Source organism: Meleagris gallopavo, chromosome Z, assembly GCF_905368555.1.
Source record: "Meleagris gallopavo chromosome Z, MGAL_WU_HG_1.1, whole genome shotgun sequence".
In the NCBI taxonomy this organism is placed as follows: domain Eukaryota; kingdom Metazoa; phylum Chordata; class Aves; order Galliformes; family Phasianidae; genus Meleagris; species Meleagris gallopavo.
Window position 1 is genome coordinate 16,141,467 of NC_139435.1, and position 22,741 is coordinate 16,164,207.

The 22,741-nt window shown below is 38.7% G+C and overlaps 1 protein-coding gene across 1 annotated transcript in view; it reads left to right on the top strand.

The window, feature by feature from the left end:
• ITGA2 (integrin subunit alpha 2) overlaps positions 1–22,741 on the top strand; it is a 68,563-nt gene that overhangs the window by 42,477 nt on the left and 3,345 nt on the right. The window contains exons 14-29 of the mRNA XM_085213122.1: positions 1,942–2,145; positions 2,976–3,112; positions 4,993–5,132; positions 6,227–6,378; positions 7,742–7,852; positions 8,357–8,439; positions 9,266–9,407; positions 10,993–11,085; positions 12,123–12,199; positions 12,292–12,375; positions 15,061–15,163; positions 16,011–16,121; positions 16,608–16,712; positions 16,990–17,103; positions 19,375–19,464; positions 22,289–22,405. Coding sequence (XP_085069248.1) covers positions 1,942–2,145; positions 2,976–3,112; positions 4,993–5,132; positions 6,227–6,378; positions 7,742–7,852; positions 8,357–8,439; positions 9,266–9,407; positions 10,993–11,085; positions 12,123–12,199; positions 12,292–12,375; positions 15,061–15,163; positions 16,011–16,121; positions 16,608–16,712; positions 16,990–17,103; positions 19,375–19,464; positions 22,289–22,405 — 1,863 coding nt within the window. The remainder of the gene's footprint in view (positions 1–1,941; positions 2,146–2,975; positions 3,113–4,992; positions 5,133–6,226; positions 6,379–7,741; positions 7,853–8,356; positions 8,440–9,265; positions 9,408–10,992; positions 11,086–12,122; positions 12,200–12,291; positions 12,376–15,060; positions 15,164–16,010; positions 16,122–16,607; positions 16,713–16,989; positions 17,104–19,374; positions 19,465–22,288; positions 22,406–22,741) is intronic.

Below are 22,741 nucleotides of genomic sequence, written 5' to 3' on the forward strand. Positions count from 1 at the left end.
CAGTCCAATCAGAAGTACTTGGTGACAACATCTGTTCTATTAAATCAGAGAGCGATCAGAGGAGTGATCCGTGGCCCCAGTGGTAGCACTGCTTAGCACTACCCTCTTGCAGAGACTGGACACGGCTATGCAAAAAATCCCTTGGCTCCAGACTTCTTCTGGGCCTCTATTTTATCTTTCTCCGAGCATTTGAGATGCTGAGAGTGGTGTTTTTGTTAAGAGACACAGAACATGTGCTTTGCCTGAGGTGTAGTGTAGGGCAAGGGTAAGTGATGCAAAGGCTTTTTGGTCAGAGGATGCACATGGAGCACTTCCCAGTACAGTCTTTCCTGTCCTGCTTTTCAGAAGCAGGTGCAAACTCTCCCCAGAACCACTCATGGACATAATCTGGTAATAAGCCAGCTGGAGCAGTCTGAAAGAGAGCCACGAGGCAAGCTAATAGCTAAGCAGTATTAGTGATTAAGGGCTAGCTGCTGCAGCTCGCTCCTCCCTGGCCCTGGTTTTAGGGACTCTGCTGGGCACAGTATATGAATGCAATGCAAGGTTGACTGTTTCTCTATAAAGTTTAGCTTGTAGCTTCCGCTAATTAATTTTCTGTGTAATTTTAGGAAATCTGTTCAACACCAAAAAATATTCCTAAAACAGTTCTAATAAACACCAATGCATTGTTTCATGGACTGTACAATAGGTGGTTGCTATTACTCATGTTGTCTCCTTTGTCAGCATAGCTGTGCTATTTATGCGATGCTTGACTGTTTTTTACTCAGAACCTGTGGTACATGTTTTCAGAATGTTTATATTAACCATCCTGAAAAATCTGGTAATTCTGAACAGTCTCACAAACAGTCATGGATGTCTTACTTACACAAAGTAAATTTTTCCCATTAGTGGCAGCTATTAGAAAACATGGCACTTTACTAGGTAAATTACGATCAGATAAACAGAGATGAAGTAGCATCCTCTTTAGAAGTGCTCAGAATCCAATTATACTGGAGCAAGATGAAGCTGTACCCTGGGGCAATTTTAAGGTCGATGAAGTACTGGAAGCAGTACTGTTGGCAGCCGGCATTGGTCAATGTGACTGTGAAATGAGACAAAAAATACAGAAGAAAAGAATGGTGTTTTTTTTCATGTTTCAGAAAATGAATACACTGAAAGGCTATCCTTACAAATTTTAATCTTTGACAAATATTGGATTTAAAATTATTTAAAAGTTAAATATAGTGAGAGAGTGGTTTAACAACAAAAAACAAAACCTGAATTTGTGAAACTGTTTATCTTGCGTAAATTACATATTTCTAGTCATTTTGAACAAATAACTTGGCTGGTATTTATAAAATTTTGAGCGCAGTGTGATAACTTAGGTTAGAGATGAGGATGATACTTGCCAAAGAGCTGGATTTAAGGTAATATAAATGTGATTATTTAACTCTAAAGTTCTCCAGCCTTTCTTTCCTCATTGGCACTGGAGAGGTCAGGAGTTTACCATTTGGACACATGTTTTTTGCATTAGTATAGTTAGGAAATTCCATTTCTATTTCAAAGAATTATGTCCAGTTACATAATTTCCATTCCCTCTGCATAAAAGCTGGTAATCCAAAACTGGAAACTGTATTTTTCAATGTATTGTGAAACTTTCAGAACAGTCAGATGAGGACAGTGAGAGCACTTAAGCTTTATACATATGGTTATATTTGCTATTAGTACTCTGCATAGCATGCTTTAATTTTGCTGTGTAATGCTTGCCAAGACTCTGAGACATAATGCAAACTGAATGGGCAATACAATGGGGAAGGAATTCAGGGTTGAGCAGTCCAAGGAGAATGTACTGGGGGGGAAAAAAAAAAAGCAAGAAACAATGCACATAGATAATGCTCCTATGTCTAATCTGGAGTCATCATAGTTATGTTTTGGCTTTTTCTTCTTTTTCCTTTTATAAAGGGAGTTTTGGATCAACAAGAGCTCTTGGAAGGCCCACAAGGTTCAGAAAATGCTCGCTTTGGATCAGCAATTGCAGCTCTTACAGACATTGACTTGGATGGCTTTAATGATGTTGTAATAGGTGCACCACTGGAAAATCAAAACTCTGGAGCAATTTATATTTACAATGGGTTTCAAAAGACTATACGTACCAAATATTCTCAGGTAAATAACTGTGTTGTGCAATGTTCTACTCAGATGTGCTGGAGGAAAACTGAAAGATTTTCTATCCTTTTATTGCCCATGATTTCATTCTCTTACTATTGTTATTTTCATGGTTTATTTCAAGCTTTATCCCCCTCCATACTTCAGCTGTCAGCATATCCTGAGTGATACTGTTGTGGTGCTTACAGCTGAAGTACAGAGGAAAAGTTCTTGCAGGATGCTCTGTTAGAGCCTCTCATAATTTTGGTGCATGCATATGAAGTCAACTCATTTCCTTTATCTTTTTTGACACTTGCAATTCAAGTTTTTAAAGCTGTTGTGCAGCACTGAAAATTAGATAAGTCCCCACACTGTAAATTTCAAATAAATTAAAAATATGTATTTGAGGAAAAGTAATTCAGAGAAATTTGCATATTTGGTGTGCTCATATAATAGTAATAATTTTAATGTCACTTTCCGTGCAGACCTTCTGGTTGCAGAAATTATTTGTTAGAAGTCCTGTTTCGCTTCCTATTCTTTGAGTTGCTCAATGTAAAATGGAAAAAGTTTCCAGTAAGTGCTGGCTGACATAAAGCAGTCAGCTAGTTGATTTACTACCAAGACAGAAAATTGTAGTTCATTGTCTCCTCTAACAGGGGAGGAAAAAGTGCTTAACAGCGTTTGAGAAAAGTCACACATTTGAGAATGTTTGAGAACATTCACAAAAGTTTTTTTGTTTAAACAATATGTTACATATACAGAGAGAATCTGCAAAAATCCATTGTTTGGGCTGATATCTACATGCTTAAAGCACTGCTATGGCAACTTAGTAACCAAACTTTCTTTCCCAGAAAATTTTAGGATCAGATTCTGCTTTTGGAAAACGGCTCAAATTCTTTGGAAGATCAGTAGATGGCCGTGGAGACTTAGATGACAATGACATTACTGATGTATCAGTTGGTGCAGATGGAAACGTGGTTCTGCTTTGGTCGGTAAACTCTTTTGGAAAAGCAGTACTTAATGAATCAGATGAAAGTTGAGCATTTAGTTAATTAAGCAGTAAAACAAATCATAAAGCTCTTTCATTCCATGTGTTCAGAGGGCTAACACACTTAATGCTTCATTACTAATACACAGCTTCAGAGTACACTTCTGGGGCGCCCAGTATAGGAAGGACATGGAGCTCTTGGAGCAGGTCCAGAGGAGGGCTACTAAGATGATCAGAGGGCTGGAGCACCTCTCCTATGAGGAAAGGTTGAGGGAACTGGGATTGTTTAGCTTGGAGAAGGGAAGGTTCCAGGGAGAACTCATTGTGGCCTTCAAGTACTTGAAGGGAATGTATAACAGGAGGGGGAACGGCTGTTTATGAGAGTAGATAGTGATAGGACAAGGGGGAATGGTTTTAAACTGAGACAGGGGAGGCTTAGGTTAGATATTAGGAGGAAGTTTTTCACTCAGAGGGTGATGACGCACTGGAACAGGTTGCCCAAGGAGGTTGTGGATGCCCCATCCCTGGAGGCATTCAAGGTCAGGCTGGATATGGCTCTGGGCAGCCTGGTCTGCTGGTAATAATTGTGGTCCTTTTCAACCCAAGTCATTCTATGATTCTTCTAAGTACTTACAATCAAACTACCAAAAGCCAAGTCAGCCTGACGGCGGAACCAAGATGCAGAGGGGGAAGTCGGATGGTGAGGACTGTGACAGACAGGGTGGGGGGAAGAAACACTCCCATGTGGGCATATGGTCTGGAAGGAAAGAGTAGCAGAGGAGAGTGGGACATGCCCAGCAACTTTGGTGCTTCAACAGCTACAAGGTAGTTCTGGTACTGAGAGAGACAAAGCTACTTCCTACAGAACCTGCAGAGCCATTGTGAGCTGATAGGCTTGTATGAAGGAAGAGTGATTCTGCTGGGTATGAACTGAAAGCAGTGCCATTGAATTGGCATCTACTTCTGACCAGAAACCCATATTTTCTAGCATGTAGCCTTTACTGACACAATCTGAGTACTTGTACAAAATAAAGAAGGAAGTCTTCAAGAACCCAAACCTTGTGCCTCCATAAATACTGGGTATTTTCCATTGCTTCTGTGGGGAGCGAAGTTAAAATGTAGCTTGCTGTCCAATTTGTCACCCTTCCTCTTGCCTGAGGGCCCCCATTGTAACAAGAAAAACATCACTGAATTGCTATTGATTTCATAATAAAGCAAGAGTTTACAAAATGAATGGTCAGTTTGGACCCTTGACCTACAAGAGAACTCCTGCTGGTGCTGACGGAGATTGCGTTAAAGAAAATTATGCTCCTTGGAGTACCAGCATTTATTTCTATGTGATTAATGAAAATGCTCGTTTTTCTTTCACTCTGGAATTTGGCCTGATTAATGAGTTTCATTTTTGATTGAAGTGTTTGTTTTTACAAGTGGGGTTACTTTGAAACTGTTCTAATTACGTGGAAGATGTTTTTCTGAAAAACAAAGGCATAATTAAAAAAAAGAATTACCCTTCTTTACCTTCCCAGAGGAACTCCATGACTTCCCAAAAGGAGCAGAAGAGGTTTCGTGTTCAGAAAACAGGGCAAGGGCTTCATTCTCTGTTCTCATAAGGGACTGATTAGGGCATTAGGACAAAGACACTGATTAGCCGTTAATTTGATATGATACATTACTTATTTAATTATATTTCTCAAACCTGCTGTATTAACAGACTCATTTATATGCAAATAAAAATAATTTTGCCAGTGCCATAAATACTCAATGTTTCCATTGAGAACCCCAAAGATTTATGTTACATTTACAAACAGTAGCAGAGAATGGTGTCTCAGTTACCCAGTGCTGTTGAAAATCGCATATAACCCTTTAAAAATGTTTTACAGGTCACAGAGCATTGCAAATGTGTCCATAATTGCCTCGTTTATACCTGAGAAAATCAGTCTGCTGAACAAGAACACTGAAATAACTGTCAAAATATGTTTTCAGGCTACATTTAGACCTGCTAAGAGAGATAATCAAGTGGGTAAGAGTATTTCAATGGCTTGTTTTATATTAATTTCTTCAGAAATCCATTATTCAAATGTGTAGTGGAAATTTTAAAGAAATAATGCATTAGATGTCAAGAAAGGTGAAATCACTATCAAATTTAAGTGCTTAAGGAAGTGTTTTTAAAATCTACTGTCATCACTGGCTCCATAATTTTGTAAAAGTGAGGAATTAACAATATAAAGAAAATTGGTATGACAAAACCCAGAAAATGTTGATACTGAGAAGCTTTTCATTTTACTTTATGTTTTAAGTCTTTGCTTACCAGTTCTGTTGTTTTCCTTTAGCTGATGTCACTCACATATGGCAACACACTTTAGTAAGGGTGAATGGGTATCTCTGGAGGATGCTTGTTTGGGGACAGAGCCTTTGCGAGCTGCTGTTTCAATAGCAGACTTCAGACTCTTCTCTCTTCAGCACAAAAATAATTTCCATAAGATCAGTGCAGAAGTCCATGGAGAGAACCTTTTCTTTTCAGAGAACAGGAGAGTGCAGAATATTTCTGAGATCAACAGTCATCTCTCATGAAGCCATTTAGTCCAACACCAGTTGGACTGCTTCAGTCCTACACACAGTGCCTTTTGGAACTTGTGATTGTTAGCTATAAAATAAAAGTGAACTTTCAAGGTGTATTAGTCATCCTATGAAGAGAAGAAGACAGAAATTATGATGTGATTGAAGAGAAGATGCAGATTTTTTATAGTCGTCTCAGAATTCGGGGATATGATTGCAGTGTCCCTTTATCTGCTATAATCCTGGCCCTGCTAACTGGCTTCCTGCCTGAGATACAGGCTCAGCCATCTGAAGTGGAGACTGGATGGTTTGCCATTTAATGTGCTCTCTGTGGATGAGAACTTATTTCAGGATTTAAAACTGTTTGACTGCTTTGGAAAACAAAAGAGAAAATTTTATCATTTTGAGAATGTTCTGTGATTAGTATGAAAAAAGTATAATATTTATTGTGGTTTGGAAAGTCTGGTCATTCTGCAGTGTTGAGCATAGTAATGAGATCGCAGGCAGTACGGCTCAGCAAAAAAAAAAAAAAAAAAAGTACTGTTATTTTTCTTGTAGCTATAAAGTGCAATGCAACACTGGATGCAGATCTCCAGTCCTCCCGAGTGACTTCTAGAGGACTTTTCAAAGAAAGTAATGAAAGGTATATGCAGAGGGATGTTGTGGTGACTCATTCCATGAATTGTGTTCAGGACATCTTCAATGTACAGGTAAGTGCAATTGTAAGGGGCCTTGTAACAAAAATGATCAGAACAAGATCTTGATAAATTTTATGTCTGTAAGATGAATTCCATCACAGAATTGTAGGGTCTAGAAAGGCCTCTGGAGATCATAGAGTCAAACTTCCCTGCCAAAGCAGTTTCTCTACATTGCATTCATGTAGGAAAGCTTTCAGGTCGGTTTCGAATTCCTCCAGAGAGAGAGACTCCACAAACTCATTGGGCAGCTTGTCCCAGTGTTCTGTCACCCTCACAGTGAAGAGTTTTTCCCTCATGTTTGCATTGAAGTTCGTATGTTCCAGCTTGTGTACATTGCCTCATGCAGGATTTAAGTTTCTTAAATTCAGCAATGAACTTACTCCAATGAAAAACATGGAGTAAGATGCCAGTTCCAAAGAAAATAATAACAGCTGTCTTATTCATCACAGCTTTTTAAGGCAGAAGAGGCCATTCTTAACTATGTATTTTAGTTCTGGAAAAAAAATAGTCCATAGTTTCAATAGATATCAGTTACCATTTAGTTTCAATCAATTTTAGATTCTTGACCAGTAACAATACATACAAATGTCTTATTTCAAATTAATGCTTGAGGTGAACTTTTCTACTTCATGCATGTTAACCCTAAGTATACACAAGTTGTATTTGGGATAAAGTGTCCATCTTTCTCTAGAATCAAGGCCAAACACTGCCCTAAGACCTGCAGTAAGCCCCCTGCATTGTGCCAAGTCTGATATTAGAAAGTCTGAGAATTTTGAGTCTGCTTTGCTTTGCAGTACTTAAAACCAGCAGGCTTAGAGCTGAATAGTAAATAGGAATGTTTTCACATCCCTCCTTCTGATTCTTCCTTCTTTTATTTATTGTATACCCAAATTCAGTGAGGGAAAATATTTTTGACTTGTTGATCATATTTATTGTCATCGTGGAGCCATGAGCTAGAAAAGTATCCACTCAGAACAAAGAAACTAAAGAGATACAAGGCATATAGTGTTTTATTGCTGCCTAAGCAGACTGGAATAGGAATTTGATTCCTGCAGCAGTTTGAGAAGGAAAGTCACCTGCTGTTGGCTTTTGATGGTTAGCTTCTGCAGATGCAAAGTCTACACTTTTGTATGTGATGAGTAGAGTCTTTTGGAATACTTGGAAAAGGAGTTTTATCACAGACATGGGAATAAAAGCTGTTTAGCAAGAGGATACCACGCTAGGCAATCTCTCAAAAGTATTTTGGTAAATAAATGGAGTTTTACATTGTTACTTCATGTTTAGAGAAGTAATTTACTATGCATTATAAATTTACAACAGAATTACCATTTTAATGTTATTTGTTGTGCTGAGAGCTATCATCTGTGTTTTGCAGGAACCTTCTGATGCAGTCAATTCCCTTAATGTGCGCATTGACATTTTCCTAGCAAATCCAGGCACCAGCCCTGTACTTGATACATCTTCTCCTGCATCTGTGGCCTACAGTGTAAGTACACAACCTCAATGTTGGACAATGCATTGCTATATACTTTTGCATAACATGACCTACAGAATCACTGAGGAGTTTGTCCCAGGAGCTACAGGTAAAAATTCGTATTCAATTAAGTCACTGGACTGAAAGCAGGCACCTGCACATATTCTTCCTGTTGCTTTATACCCTGATTCATGTGAATTTCTGTTGCATTGCAGCATGATGTAATCTAAGTCAATTTAGCCTACAATAAAGGAGTAACTGGGAAATGTGGATTCCTTCAGATTACATCAGATTTGCTGTAGGATAGCAACATCCTGCCTGCACTGTTCTTACGGATCAGCTGATGTGTAGTAACATGCTTCTCAGCGTTAGCTTTTCCGTGTGTCAGAATTCTTAAGGTTCTTTGAAGGGATGTTCTTTTTCTATAAGATGTTTAAGACTCTACTGTCCCTAGATAATTTTAAAGTAAAACACTGTCATTCAGGATTTATTTATTTGTTTGTTTGTTTTTCGTAGATTCCTTTTATTAAAGACTGTGGTGAAGATGAGCTTTGTATCTGTGATCTTGTTCTGAACGTACAGCAGAAGGGAGATGACGGGTAAGACCTCAACAAGTGGGATTGGTGGGGACATTTTCCTAGTGGATTTCATGGATTGGCTTATCTTCAGACTCTGAATGAATTTCTATATAAGAATACCATTCCAGTGCAAAATCTATTTAGAAATAGCAGGGGGAAAAAATAGAAAAGAATAGCATTTCTGTCTAAATAACTAGCCAAGGAAAAAGGGGTGTGATATGAACAGAGATACAGAAGCAGGATTTTTATCAGTGTAGGCAAAACTAATTTTTTGATACCATATGAGTGAGTAAACACTGAAAACTCAGAAGAGCAATGTCTGACTGTGTCAGAAGTGCTCTAGGAGAGCAGCTGCAGCAGGAGTTTCAGACTCTTCTGTGAGGAACAGAGAGGTTCCTGCATGAGGCTGTGCCGCTGGGGAAAGGAGATCAGTGTATAAGCACGTACTCTAAATCCATATGCAGACACACACGTACATTTACAGTATGCAGACAGACAGAACTGCCTCCTCCTGAAGCTGCCGTCTGACTCAGCTGCCCATTCTCCGCTTACCTTTCCCAGCATGGTGGAAACTGTGAAAGTTCACCAAAGTGACTTTGACTGTACATGATCAGAGTTCTGCACTTAACAATGACATTAATTCCAATTGGTTCTGAAAAACATCATCACAGAGTTTCTCATGTCACAGGGTTTAGACAGCAGAAGATTTATATGAATAGAAAATAGGAAATGTCTTGCTGTGCTTGTTATTCTTTCTTGGCTAGAGGCAACACAGTACGATACAGTTTCACGATCCACAGCTGTTCCATTACCTCTATTTACAACATTGAACTTCATTTTCCAACAGCAAACAGCAGTTCATTGTCAGCAGCAAAAGCAAAAGACTAACATTCAACATGAAATTGAAAAATAAAAAAGAAAATGCATATAACACCAGAATCCAGGCTACGTTTTCAGACAACTTGTTTTTTGCTTCTTCCTCCTTACCGGTATGTGGTACCCATCTTCACTGTTTCTGTTACTGCTACCGATTTTCCAGCTACTCCAGAAAAAATGTATTTTTCTGTCTATTAGTGTCTGTCCCAAGAAAGGAGAATGTGTGTGCAAATCTTTCTCTCAGTTTATTTTCTTGGCTACCAGAATTATTCCCTTCAGCATATCAGTTTTATATAGGTCAAGGAGAAACACTGCCAACTCAGCACAGAAGTTGGCAACCTATTGAGTTTGACCTCACATCAGTATTTCAAGTCATCTTTTCCTCACTTTAGGCTTTGGCTGTCACATCTCGTGCCTGACTTCACAAAACATGCCTGAGTGCAGTTGCTGGGAATTCATATTTGATAAAGCACGCAGCACAGATGCAACTTTAAAGCAAAGACTTTGGATCTAGAAGTGGTTTCACTGCCAACACCACGTATTCCAGCTATAGACAGTTAATCAGACTGAAATGATTGCTATACCAGAAGCTCTCCTAACAGATTTGGTCTTAGAAGGGAAAATAAGGGAATTTACAGACTATTTTAGGGAATACAGTAGATCTTTAAACTGAACTGTTTCTCTGAAACAATTCATGTAGGATGAAATCCAGACTTCAGTTGTTGGCCTTATGCACTAGGCTGCTACTGGGGAGATGCGTGATAATACAAGAGGTGAAGTCCAGAGCAATAATGAAGGGATAGGAGCATTCGTCACTGTCCTAGAGCCACATTTTCTGGAACAATGAATTGGCAGGACTCAATACTGTGCTGAGTGTGCCCCTCTACCTCCCCATCCTGTTGCACAGCAAAATTACTCACTCCATTCATACCAAAGGACCACACTGGAGCTAGGCTTTTCTTCCACATTAAAAGCTCATTTGTTTAGAAGTATTCCAGGCTGCAAGTGAAGTTTTTTCCCCCAAAAAACATGCCTTTTCTAAAGCTGAAATATTATAAGCTATTTGTTCAAAGCTTATATTCTTTTCAGACTATAAATCATGAATGGTAAGTATCTGGTAGGGATGTGTTTTACAAAAAGCAGTACTTTTTATTGTTTTCAGCATGATGATAACTGGCTATAGTCTATGAATTTGTCTTTCCTTTGATGTGAAATGCTGACATGCTAAATTTTCCAAAGAGTAATAAATAAACTCTTAAGCATTGTAGACTTTCCTACAAAAAAACCATGATAAGATTTCTCTTCCACACTCCAATTTCTATGGTGAGAGTATTTAACCGTCTCTCAGGCCATGCAAATATTACTGTAGAAGTTTCTAAAAACCGCAGTAAGTGTTAATGAAGTAGGAGGCCTATCCACCATGGTCTTTTTTCCTTCTTTCAAGCCCAGCATGAAGCTTCTGTAAGATCATTAGAGTCCAGAGAAATTACATAGGATCAGTCCTTATTCCACCATTCTCCTGCCACTCTTCTAGCCCTACTTATAATTCCCATCCATCTCATCTCTAGGCATTATTGCTATAACACCTACTGGTACTGCTTCTTACGGTAACACAGCTTATGTGGAAGAGGCAGGCTGAGAATTTCCTGTCTTTTATCAGAAACTGCTATTAAGATGACTTTTCTGTTTCCTCTGCAGAGCGATGGGACTGAAGTCTCATGTCAGACAGGAACATCTCAAACTACAGTCATCTGCCAGATAAGCTATCCTGTTTTCCGAACAGGACAACAGGTACAGCTAGCACAATTAAATAACCTCAACTGACATACCAAAGCATTTTTGTTGTTTTTGTTTTCCCCTAATTCTGCATACACTGTTGTTGAAGATTTTAGGGCTGGCAATAGGTAACTTCCCCTTGGATTTCAGAGGCACTGAGAGAAGCAACTCAGAGCTTAGACTGTGATGACCAGTGTTCTAGATTAAAGGAAAAAAATGCTCTAAAGCACACTTCTCTCTGGCCCTACAACCCAAATGCTTCTGTAGCTTTGTAACCCTAAGAGGCTGGGGAGAAGACAAGAGATGAGCAGCCAGCTGCCACACGCAGCCTCCTGGGGGCTCTGTGCAGTGCATCAAACCCTCACTACTGAGCAAACCTGGGCAGCTGCTCCAGCTCAGTTCTGCAAGGAAGTGGTGCTGAGGAGAGATGGAGGAGAGGAGAGCCTGGGATAGATCATGTATCCTTTTTCTCATTTATGCCATAAATCTCAGGATATCCCTGGTTTTATGGAACTTAATCTCTTATTCCTCTGAGGCAGAACAGAAATAGGCTTCCAGCTTTTAGCACAGTCAGTTGGAGGAATAAGAGCCTTTCCAGAAGTAATATAAACATGACATTCTGCAAAGCCAAAGAAGTCCCATTAGATATATAACAGGTTTTTTTTAATTGTTAATTGCATTGGCCAAAGCAGACCTGTTGGAATGACTAGAAGAAAAGAGAAACTGAAAAGGCTATGTGAGTGCTGGTGTTTAAATATGTAAAAACATGTAACCGGAGCAATCTAAAGACCCGTTGTGCAGCCTGAAGCAAGTTACACATCTTTTAAAAATATAGATAGCTAATGTTTACATAACAGAGTTGACTTGTGCATGAAAGAAAAGAAAATGCAGTTCTGAAGGATTAGGAGATTATTGAAATATTACACAGAAACAGGAGAAATCAGTTACAGAGGGTGATATTTGTACATATGAATAATTATGTTGCGACCTTTAAGTTCTCTTGGTGTTGTATCGTCGATTCATTTACTTTGTGTTCCTTGTTTCTTCCATAGGTGTCTTTTGATATTAGTTTTGATTTTAACCTTAAGAATCTTCAGAATATGGCAGTTCTAAGTTTTCATGCACTGAGGTAAAGTGTTTTATAAAGCAAATTATGTATTAGTAGGACATTTATACAAAATAATATAAAAACACCTGATCAAAATGTATTTTGATGAACAGCGAAAGTAAAGAAGAGCAAGAACTGGACAACCAGATCAGCTTGTCAATTCCTTTGCGGTATGATGCAGAAATTCACTTCACAAGGTATGCTGAATAATGGAAGGAGTCACTGTCATTTTTTCAATGGCTTAAAATATAGAAGCAGTTCTTGAAAGACCACTGAAAGTATACTGAAACTTTGTTCTGTTCTTATGGAAGTCACAAGAAATTCTCTTGGCTTTTCTTTCCACTCCCACCCTACCTACTGTGGCAGCAAAAGCAGCACGTCCTGCTCTACACATGCCCAGGGTTAGGATCATGAGCCTGTCCCTCCACTTGGGAGGCAACTGAGATTGGTATGTGTCAGATGCAGTATCCTGATAAATGCAGACTGTGAGTAAAGCCAGTTAGCCAAGGGGAGAGAGAGATAGACAAAAGTCCCCATAAGAGTGATCTTGACTTCAGGCCTTTGAAACCTCTTTTTTCAGCCCCGGGAACATTCAGTGATTTGGAATGCACTGAAACAGTAGTCTGATAATGTTGCAAACAAGAATAATTCCAGTTAAAGTTTAACTGAAATTAAAAACGAAATGAAAATACACTAGTTTGACTCTCAGTTTAAGATATGCTATTTTACTTTCCATCAAAGAAAGGTTATCTTTCCCAGCTGCTGAATTTTCAGATAAAATTTGTGGAGCTATACTTGATGCACATAGTCACGAACTAATGGTGGAAAAAAATGCTTTAGCATCCCAAAGCATTCTAAAATCAATAAACATAAAATGGTAGAAAAGAAATGGCAGTTATTCAAACAATGACAGAAGTATGCAAATAAAAAAGTTGTTTAAAAATTCACAGCAATGATGAATTTAGGAAATGAATATTCCAAAGCCACTGTGACACATAACACAAGAGATTCATGCTATGACCTGACCTTGAATCTGGATCATAGCACAGAAGCTTATTTTAATAAATGCATTGCAATTGCAGTTTCATTGTTCTAAGGCCCTGGGTTCACCACACTTGAGTCCACCAGGTCTAGGGTCTGACAGAATCTTTCCAATTTTTGTAGTTGCTGAAAAGCATGCATTTAGACCAGCGATGCAAGTTCTTTCAACTCCCTGGGAAAGTCAGAGGAGACGTCAGTAGAAGAAGAGTGTTTGTTATTCAAGTTGGCAGGAGCACAAAGACTACAGAAGGATTTGAGTAGGTGGCTATCACACCAAATTAAGGACTAACTCAGTAGAAATTTCAAATGGTGCAAAGTTGATTCAGCAAATTTATTTTATCTGAGAAATGATTACAGACAAACAAAAAACAAACAACCCACAAAAACAAGCACAGAGTTTATAGTAAAGTTGCTCAAGGAAAAATAGGATTTCAAATTCACCTGCACCCCCATCAGAAAATGTAATTACCTATGCAAGTCAAGGCATGAAGGAATCTGTACAGTCAGAGAAGTTTTTTAGTTATTCTTGGAGATGAAACAGCTTAAAAGAACTGAAGGAAGTACACATTAAGGCAATGTATAACTTTAAATGCTTCTCTTGGATTTAGTAACTCTTAGCAAATATCAATATGGAAATAGTTTCCTCTTCTGACAGGTAATTTTTAGCAAGTAACAAACTTTTTAAATAAGAACTGAGGAAAAAAAGTCATCTCGCTGAAGGGCATCTATTCTAGCAAAAAATCTTCTGAGTTTTCAGAGGTGGGAATCAATCTTACCAGTGACAACTGCAAGGACAGGAAGTTGATACTTTCAAACTAGAAGAATTGGAGATTTGAGCAATAAGAAAGAGCTCCACATGGATTGTCCTGCGAGTTACTGTCAGGAGGCCCTGCAGGGAAAGGCCTCATGGGAAGAAGCATGGAGGATCACAGAGGATCCCTGGCACAGTTGGAAGAGCACCTCATCAGGAAGTGCCTCTTTGAGGCTGTACATGTTAATTTGGCATTGTATGCATAGATGTTACCCAGATAAATGGATAGAGCTGCACTTCTAAACAGAAGGGATTTGTAGTTTGTGCTACAAAGATCAGCTGGAAGGAGTCTTGATGGCTTCTTCTTCTTGCTAACTCACTTCCCAGATTCTACTGCTTGAGTAACCCCTCTCTAGGATGAAGACTATAAAATTCTGAGATGTTTCAGCAGAAGGGTTGCTCCCAAGCAGCACGCGGAAGCAATTACTTACACAGGGATGCTTTTTTTTGTCTTTGAGCGTAGTCCCACCTGGTTGAACCCCTGAAACATCCACAGGACCTCCCACCATGTTCTTCCATCAGACACTCATCATTTCATGATATGTTGGACTGCAGCCACTTTCATGTTCTTGTGGGAATTCTGAATGAAAAAAGAAGTGTCCCAGGGTACTGTAAGAATGTGTAAGAATGTGTCAGCACATGTGCAGGGTGCTGTGTGTGTACACCCAGTCAGTGAGGAAATAAACCCACGTGGAACAGAGCACATTAGGGCCAAAAGTAGCATTTGTTCTTTGGAGAGGAGCCTGCAGTACAGTGCCAAATGCACTGTAGGGTGCAGGAGGCTGAGCAGAGCCCACATCTGATGCTGCACTGCTGGCTCCACATGCTTTCTTGGCTTTGGGCTTCAGTATAGCTCTTCTTTTCCTAAACAAATTTGTAAAATTCAAAGACCCGTACAAGTGACTGATTTTTCTTCTCATTATACTTTTGACCCATATCACAAACTTAAAACAAACCAAAGCAGATTCAGTTGCATATGTTTTCAAAGTAGCTGCCAACTGTAATGTATTGTTTTGTGGTTGTTACCTAGGCTTGCCAACATCAACTTCTATGAAGTATACTCTGGTCATAACATTCCTTCCACTGTGAATAATTTTGAAGATATTGGCCCCACATTCAACTTCTCAGTGAAGGTTAGTAAATGTTTCTATTTCTGGTTTGTGAAACCACTTTACCTCCTCTTATAACTGGGACCTAAAACACAGTTCAAAAAACAGTTCTGTTTCACTGTCTGATTTTGATGCTTTTGGATCAGTCAAATAGGAAAAAAAATGGCAAATAGCTGGAGGATAAATGCTTACAGTCAATGCTTATGAGTTTAAGAATGAACTTTGCACTTAATGCATGAGTAGGCTGGGGAGGGATTGGTCCTGCATTGTTTATGTATTTGGAAGACGGTTAATGCTTAACTTCAGTCCAATTTACACTATTTGTTCACCGAGCTTATTTGTCTTCTATTCACTTGACGAAGGAAAATAAGGCTTTGCAGGCTTGGACTTTGAAATTTAAGTTTGGCGAGGGTTAAGTACTCAAACCAGATGCAAGGACTAGCCAGATCACAACATTTATTACATGCCTTAAAGAAACCCTAGATCCACATATGCAACGTGGAAGAAACTTAAATTATGTTCCATTTACATTCCTGTAACTGCTGTTATAAAGGCTTATTGGCTGTGGTAAAGTATTTGTTTTTCAAAAAATATCTCACCCAGTTAATAAGAGCTTTGCTAAGGAAACAGACTGGTACCCAAAGCTATGTTGTATATACGGTAGTCTGAAGGTGTACAGCATAGTACACTTTCCATTAGGGCATACTGTCATTATTTACCCTATTAAATGTATCAACATAAAAGTACTGATGCAAAAGGAATCCCGTTCTATCTTAATTATCCCTGTTTTGGTTTTCTTTTGATATACCAAATAATTTATGTGTATATAAGTATCGCTACCTGAATTAATTATGAGTTATTTGTTTTGCAGGTAACAACAGGAAGTATTCCAGTGAAGATGGCATCTGTGAAAATCCATCTTCCCGAATTAACCAGCAAAGACAACCCATTGATGTACATAACTGCAGTTGATACAGATCAGGTGAAGAACTGAGCCATATAAGCTGCCACGTTTTGAGAGTTAGCCAGCACTATGTACATCAGCCTTCATAGTGTGGCTGTGATTTCTTTTTGTCTCTTAGTCACAAATGGGAAAGTGTGTGGGAGGACCACAACATCAGCAGTACACTAAGGGTAGTCCTTGGCAGATCCAGCTGTGCAGTGCACAGCTGAGTTTTCATATCACCCAGGAACTCTTCAACTAGGTTCTTCTCCAAGCTCCTCAGAGGAATATAGTAAAAATGGAATTTTTTGATCAGCACAAAACTTTCAGCATGATCTAGGAGGAAAAAAAATTACCAGAAGAGCAGACTAAAAAATGTATTATCTATTGGTTTCTAAATTATCCAGTATTATATAATTCACAACCTATAATTTCACAGCAACCATGCCATCAGGAATATATGATATTATGACTGTAAACTTCAGAGCATACCAACCAATTCTAATTCTGCTGTTCATTTCCTAGGCCAGAGGTGTTACTTGTCAAGTTCAGATAAATCCACTGCAGATAGGAAAAAGACCTTACTCTGCATCTTTCAAGAAAGAAAACCTCAGAGCTGTGAAAGAGCTGGTGAGTAAGAGCCAGGACATGGGTGCAGGGCTGACATTTTCTGCTGCACCTGTGGGGATCGCTGTGATGGCCATGGCATTCCTCGCCTGCTGTGCAGAAGTGATGTTCTCACACTGCATCTGCCTTCGAGAGAAGCACTGTGTGTTCTTCACAGTGTGCACACACTTAATGTGTGGGCACAGGACAGTAAAACTTTCACCTAAATGTTAAAGGACCATTACTTGAAGTGTAATTTGTAATGCATGCTGTTGTCTCTCCTTGCTGTTTTCCCTGAAAGAACTGTAAGAATGCAAAGTGCAGTACCATCACATGCAAACTGGAAGACCTCGTGCTGAAGGGAGAGTATTTTGTGAACGTGTCCACCCGAATCTGGAACAGTACCTTTGCTGTTGTGAGTACCACTGGTGTATTCATGATGAGACCCAAGTATTTTCTAGTTCCTGATGCTTTACAAAGTTCATTAAAGAGAACTTTCCAGTCTAAAAATGTTATGTTATTGTGTTTGCCTGCATTGAAAACTTGAACTAAGAAGTAAAATAAGAAGTAAGGCTAGATAATGGAGCTGGGAACCTTCATTCCAGCAAATAATCTAGGAAAATGCAGCAATAATGTAGATCTTCACAGCTGTACAAAACATTTTCTGCATCTGTTAAATTAATTTAAGGGGAATTATAGCTCCACAAAATTCAGCATAAGAGAGCAAAGTAAAGTGTAGTCATAGCCTAGAAAATAATATTGCTTCTAGTTTTTGAACATCATAGGCTACATAGTGATCATTTCAAGTCACACCAAAATAGGAAAAGCCTATTAACTCTGCCAGTTAGTTTGTTAGAGAAAGCGTGGAAAACTTTTAATTGACTTTCTGTTTTTATTAGAGCTGGCATCAAGGAAACTGTCCTTGCTTAAAGAACTAGAGGATGCTTAAAAATACCCATCAATAATACCTTGACTTTCCCATTTTAAATCATCATGTGTCCTCCAGGACATTAATCATCTTGAATTACCAGACTTTTGAAAAGAGACCATGTTGGCTTCTCAGCTAGGCACCCAACCAGGCTGTCTTAGAGACCCAGGTTTGCACAGAGCATCAAGAACATGACGCAGTCTCATTACCCTGTCTAGCAAGTCTGATGCAGGTACTGACATTTAACAGCAGGGTTGCTGTCAGCTTCACCATTCAGCTATTAAAAGGAAAAGGTCAGGCTGATAATGTAACATACTTATGCAAGTATGTGAAGAAAAGCATCTGCCCATGTTTAAAGATGGTGTTTTTCAAATTGGCTGGGTCAAGAGCATTTGTTAATGGTGACAGATGTGCAGAAGGTGGAGACCAGGATAAAAGGTTGTTACTTGTACAAGACAGTGCTTAGAAACAAATTGTTTACCACTCAGAGATGAGAAGGGAAGATGGAAAATGACAGTTTTCTTCTCATCTCCCATTTTGTTGTTCTCTATTTAACTGTGAATGTTCAGTGCCAATACTCCTACAAACAGCCAAAAATGCAAGTCATCAGACTTGTCCAGGATGAGGACTGAAGATTTCCTGGTATGTTACTTGCTAAACAAAGCAAAGAAAGATGTGTTTAGGAATTGGGAAGGTGTTTTGAAACATGCTTGGGCAGATTTCCAGTTTCCTGATTTGCAGGACAGCCTGCCATGGTGCAGGCATGTTGTATGCTGCAGACAGTCCATTCAGTGCACACTGATGGCTGTGGGATCACAGTAGCTCACACTACCAGCGTCAAACCTACCATACCTGAACCTGCAGTGGCAGTAGGGTTTTCAGAACCAGAGAAATGGCTCAGGAGGCAAAAGGACAAAGCGCTCACTGCATCTGAGATGATTGGCAAGTAGTCTTATAAACCAGAAGCTGCCTTCAGTGACACTGCAGGATTTGGGACCAGCATGCTAGCAGGACATGGGAGGAGGCATGGGAATAAGAGCAGCACTGAGCTGGATACTTTTGCAGAGGAAGTGGTATCTGGCACATGGTCCCTTTTCAAATGGGAACTGGCCTGGATTTTTGTCTTCTTTGTTTAAGCTGAGGACATGATGTCAGAATTTAAGCAGTGGAGAGGAACAGACAGTGGTAGGAAAAAAATAAAGGGGGAAAAAGAGAGAAGAATTGGGTAGAGGTCATGAGGAAAAAAAGGGAGAGAACATCCAGTTTCCATTTCTTTCAAAAGCCAGAGAGATTTCTCCCTTTTTCGCTGTTATATTTTTCTCATCTCTTCCCAGCTATCAGCAGCGATAGCCTTGAAATAACTAAAACAATCTAATTATTACTTAGTAATTATTAGTTATTTATTACTTTAAAGTATAATTACTTTAGTAATTATTATTACTAAAACTAAAAACAATCTTATTATTCTATTTCATTTGATCTGTTAAAGAAGATAAAAGGGGGAGAGTTCTGCAGTTTTACTGCTAATAAATTAAAACAGAAAAATTAAGAAATTGTCAGGACTACATAATTGCTTTCATAGATGCACTATCTTGAGAGAAATAAAAATAAAGATCACTTTAATTTTCTCAATACTGTGATTTTCTTATGGTTCTGAAAAACTTATGAAGATTTAAAAACAAGTCTTCAGGATATCTGTATTCTAAGTAAGTTGTCCTGTAACAGAGCTTTACAATTTTTGTTAATCTTCTCTTTCAGTCCACTTTCCAGACATTGCAACTCTTTGCTGAGGCAGAAATCAATGTGCACAATACTGATTTATTTATAATTGGAGAAAATACCCTAACTGTAAGTGATGAATAATTATTATTATTTTTTATTATCTTTCTTACTTAAACTGATGATATTACAGTGATATTTAGAAGTACATAGCAAATTTCAGCCTCTTGTGATATATAAATATGTTGAACTAATATATCCTTTTGGCTACATACAAACTTCCATAAGTTACAAAAACATTTTAATTTCATCTGACTACTACCTAAACCAGAGATAAAATCTTCAGATTTTAAAAAGATTGTAGAAGTATCAGCAAAATGCAGTTAAAGACTTAAGAATTTCATTCAGCTTCCTCTGCATGAAGAGATCAAACTGAACTTCTTTCTCAAATAGAAATAATTGTTGTAGATAAATAAGCTCTGGGAAACGTTTTAGCAAATCTGGTTTTTAGTCTTACTTCCGTAACTGTACTAGGTTTGAAGTTTGCAGACAGATCTTTGAAGACCAAAGTGTAAGCTGTTAAGGATGTCAAACATCTGCTAGAATATGTAGTATAATCCATTCATAGGCAATGGAATATTCAGTTAAGTATGTACCAAAACAGTAACTGATTGACCTATCTCAAAGTGATGATGAGACCACATTTCAGTACTATTTTTGTCATTATTTTCTCATGGATAATTCAGTTTTTGCAAAGAACCTCTAAATAGATCCCTTTGTAACCAAGGAAGCCTCAAATCCCTGAAGGAGGGAAAAATATATATAGGTCTGTAAATAATGCCATGATTTTGCAGAAAAATTACTTGCATTTGAAGTCTGCTGAGTGTCTCTGCTTGGTGACATAGTATTTCTGCCAAAAGATGAAACCCATTAACATACAATCCAAACATTCCACTTAATTGTACAGGCTTTCTAGCTAGTTCATAGATTACATTTGACTGTGTATTCTTGTACAGCTGGAACATGATAATACCAAATTTGCATTTCCAGCATCACTGTCAGTGATTTCAGAATTTACCTATTTCAGTGACTCTTGTTTAAGTCAGTTGACACACAAAGGGTAGTTTTTTTAGCCAACCACTGAAATATCTGCAACTGAGACTTTTACTGCTCTGAGAGAGTGGATGAACAGACCATGAAAGTTATCTACATTATGTTCTGGTGAAGTTTAGTCCCATCCTTAATAGTTTCTTGCCCTGTGAGAAGACTTGGCAAATGTGCCAGCTGGTAAAGGGCAGTGGACAATATACTCTTCTAGGGAAAACAGTTCTCTTTGCCACCTCAGTGTTGGAGCCAGCATCCAGAACTGGACACATAGCATGGCAGGCCAGAAATGATGGCCACTCTCTGTCCCTTCACTCTTTTTTTGGAATGGGACCATGCAGTGGCAATCTGAGTTTGTTTCTGACTTATACTGTTATTTTAGAAAAACAGCAAGAGTGGTAGGATTCATCCAACTTAGTGTCTACATTAGAAATCCATACAACAGTTAGCACTTCTATTAACTCTTAGCAGTAGAAAGAATAGGTATATTTGAGATGCAGTTAATTGCATTTTAAAGGTGATTGCTAAAAATAGATAAGGTGAATTATGCCCTAAAATAAGGCCTGTCTTTTTCCATTGGAAGCCAATGGCTATCCTGTAGGTATAGCAATAGATGAGGTGAATTCTAACCAGACTGCATGTAGAAATGAGATTGGCTTTTTAAAATTACGATGAGTTGGATTGCCATATAGTTAAATTAATTAATATTACCTTTTGATGTTATGTGGAGAAACTGCTTGATACTTTTGCGTAAAAGCTTTCAGAGTCCTTCCACATTGGGAAGTACTGCCAGCTGGAGGACAGAATGTTAACCTGCTATAATCATCATTACAGCTACTCTGTTGGAGAATACATAAAGCCAGCCTGCCTCAGTGAAATGAATACATAAAGCCACACCTAACACAACAGTAGAGCTTTCCAGCAGAAATGACTTAAATCACTGAGATGTCAGCTCAGTGCAAGTTTCCCAGAAAGCTTAAGATTAAATTACACCAGACAAATGCACTGAGCAAGCAACCCTGAGAAAGTAAACTGACATGACTTCTTTTATCATGTTTCAGGAAGGAAAAAAAAATCTTCATGCTGAACGTCATTCCAAAGATTTGACAGTTCATAAATATTACAGCAGTATCTCCGTGTGCCACTACATTATGTGAAACTAGATAGATGGTCATATGCAATCCAACTAGATAGGGTATCACCTGAAAATGAACTTCCAGACATTGTATGCTGTCCTGTGAGCTCTCTGGTATTTCTTGGGAAGCATAGATGTCCTAGAGGCTTCTGTTTGACCCCTATGTCTTACTGCAAATTCTTGAAGCTAACTCAGGAGAACACAGATTAACACCAGAAGATCTAACAATTAATATTGTTTCTTATGGCTGCCCACTGCAGAGAATGGAGTCTGAAGACTCGGTTGGAAGTAGTCCTTCTCTAGCTGATGCAGCTGAAGTCTGTTTTGAGTAGATGGGGTTGTAAGCACAGCTATTCCTAGCCTGAATGTCAGTATCTCTGGTTTACCTAGTAGCAGGGTATCCATCTCTGGGAGATAACTCTGTGAAAGTACCCTTGTTACCAAAAAGACAGAAAGCTGACATGAAGAGATTGTTTCTATGCCTGTTGTATGTGGCCAAGAATGACGAGGGTTCCTAATCTTTGATGTCCAGTGCTACTGTAGTGCAAGCAGGTGCCGGTGGACCCCAGTGAAAAGATTGCTGTTGTCTGGTATGTTCCAGTCACTGATCTTGGCATACGTGCACTACAGCTATCCTTAATAAGTACTTGGTTTACAAATCCTGCTTTACATGCTGTTAAAATGTTAACCCCTACCACATCTCTCTGCTTTCAGATTCCAGTTACAATAATAAAGCCAGATGAGAAAGCTGAGATACCAATTGGTGTTGTGATTGGCAGTATCTTGGCTGGACTCCTCTTGCTGTTAGTACTGGTTGCTGTTTTATGGAAAGTAAGTAGGTGTTTATATTCTTAAAAAGAAAAGCAGAAAGGGATAAGTACATGTGGGCTGTTTTCTTTGGAACCTCTCTTCATTAGTGCTGAACAAAACTGCATACGCAGTTTAGTAATAAGAATAATACTGCATTGGCTTTCCACTCTTGATGGGAGCTTTTAAAATCAAAATTCTAAAGTGAATCACCATAGATACGGGCAATGTGAAAATGATAAATGTGCTGCCAGTGCCTTAAAATGAGAGCAGCATTTTTTGTCCCTCCCTGTCTACCTCCACGGCTCACCAACCATATTTCCAGTGAGCAAATCTGGGGAATAGAAGCAAGGAGAGAAT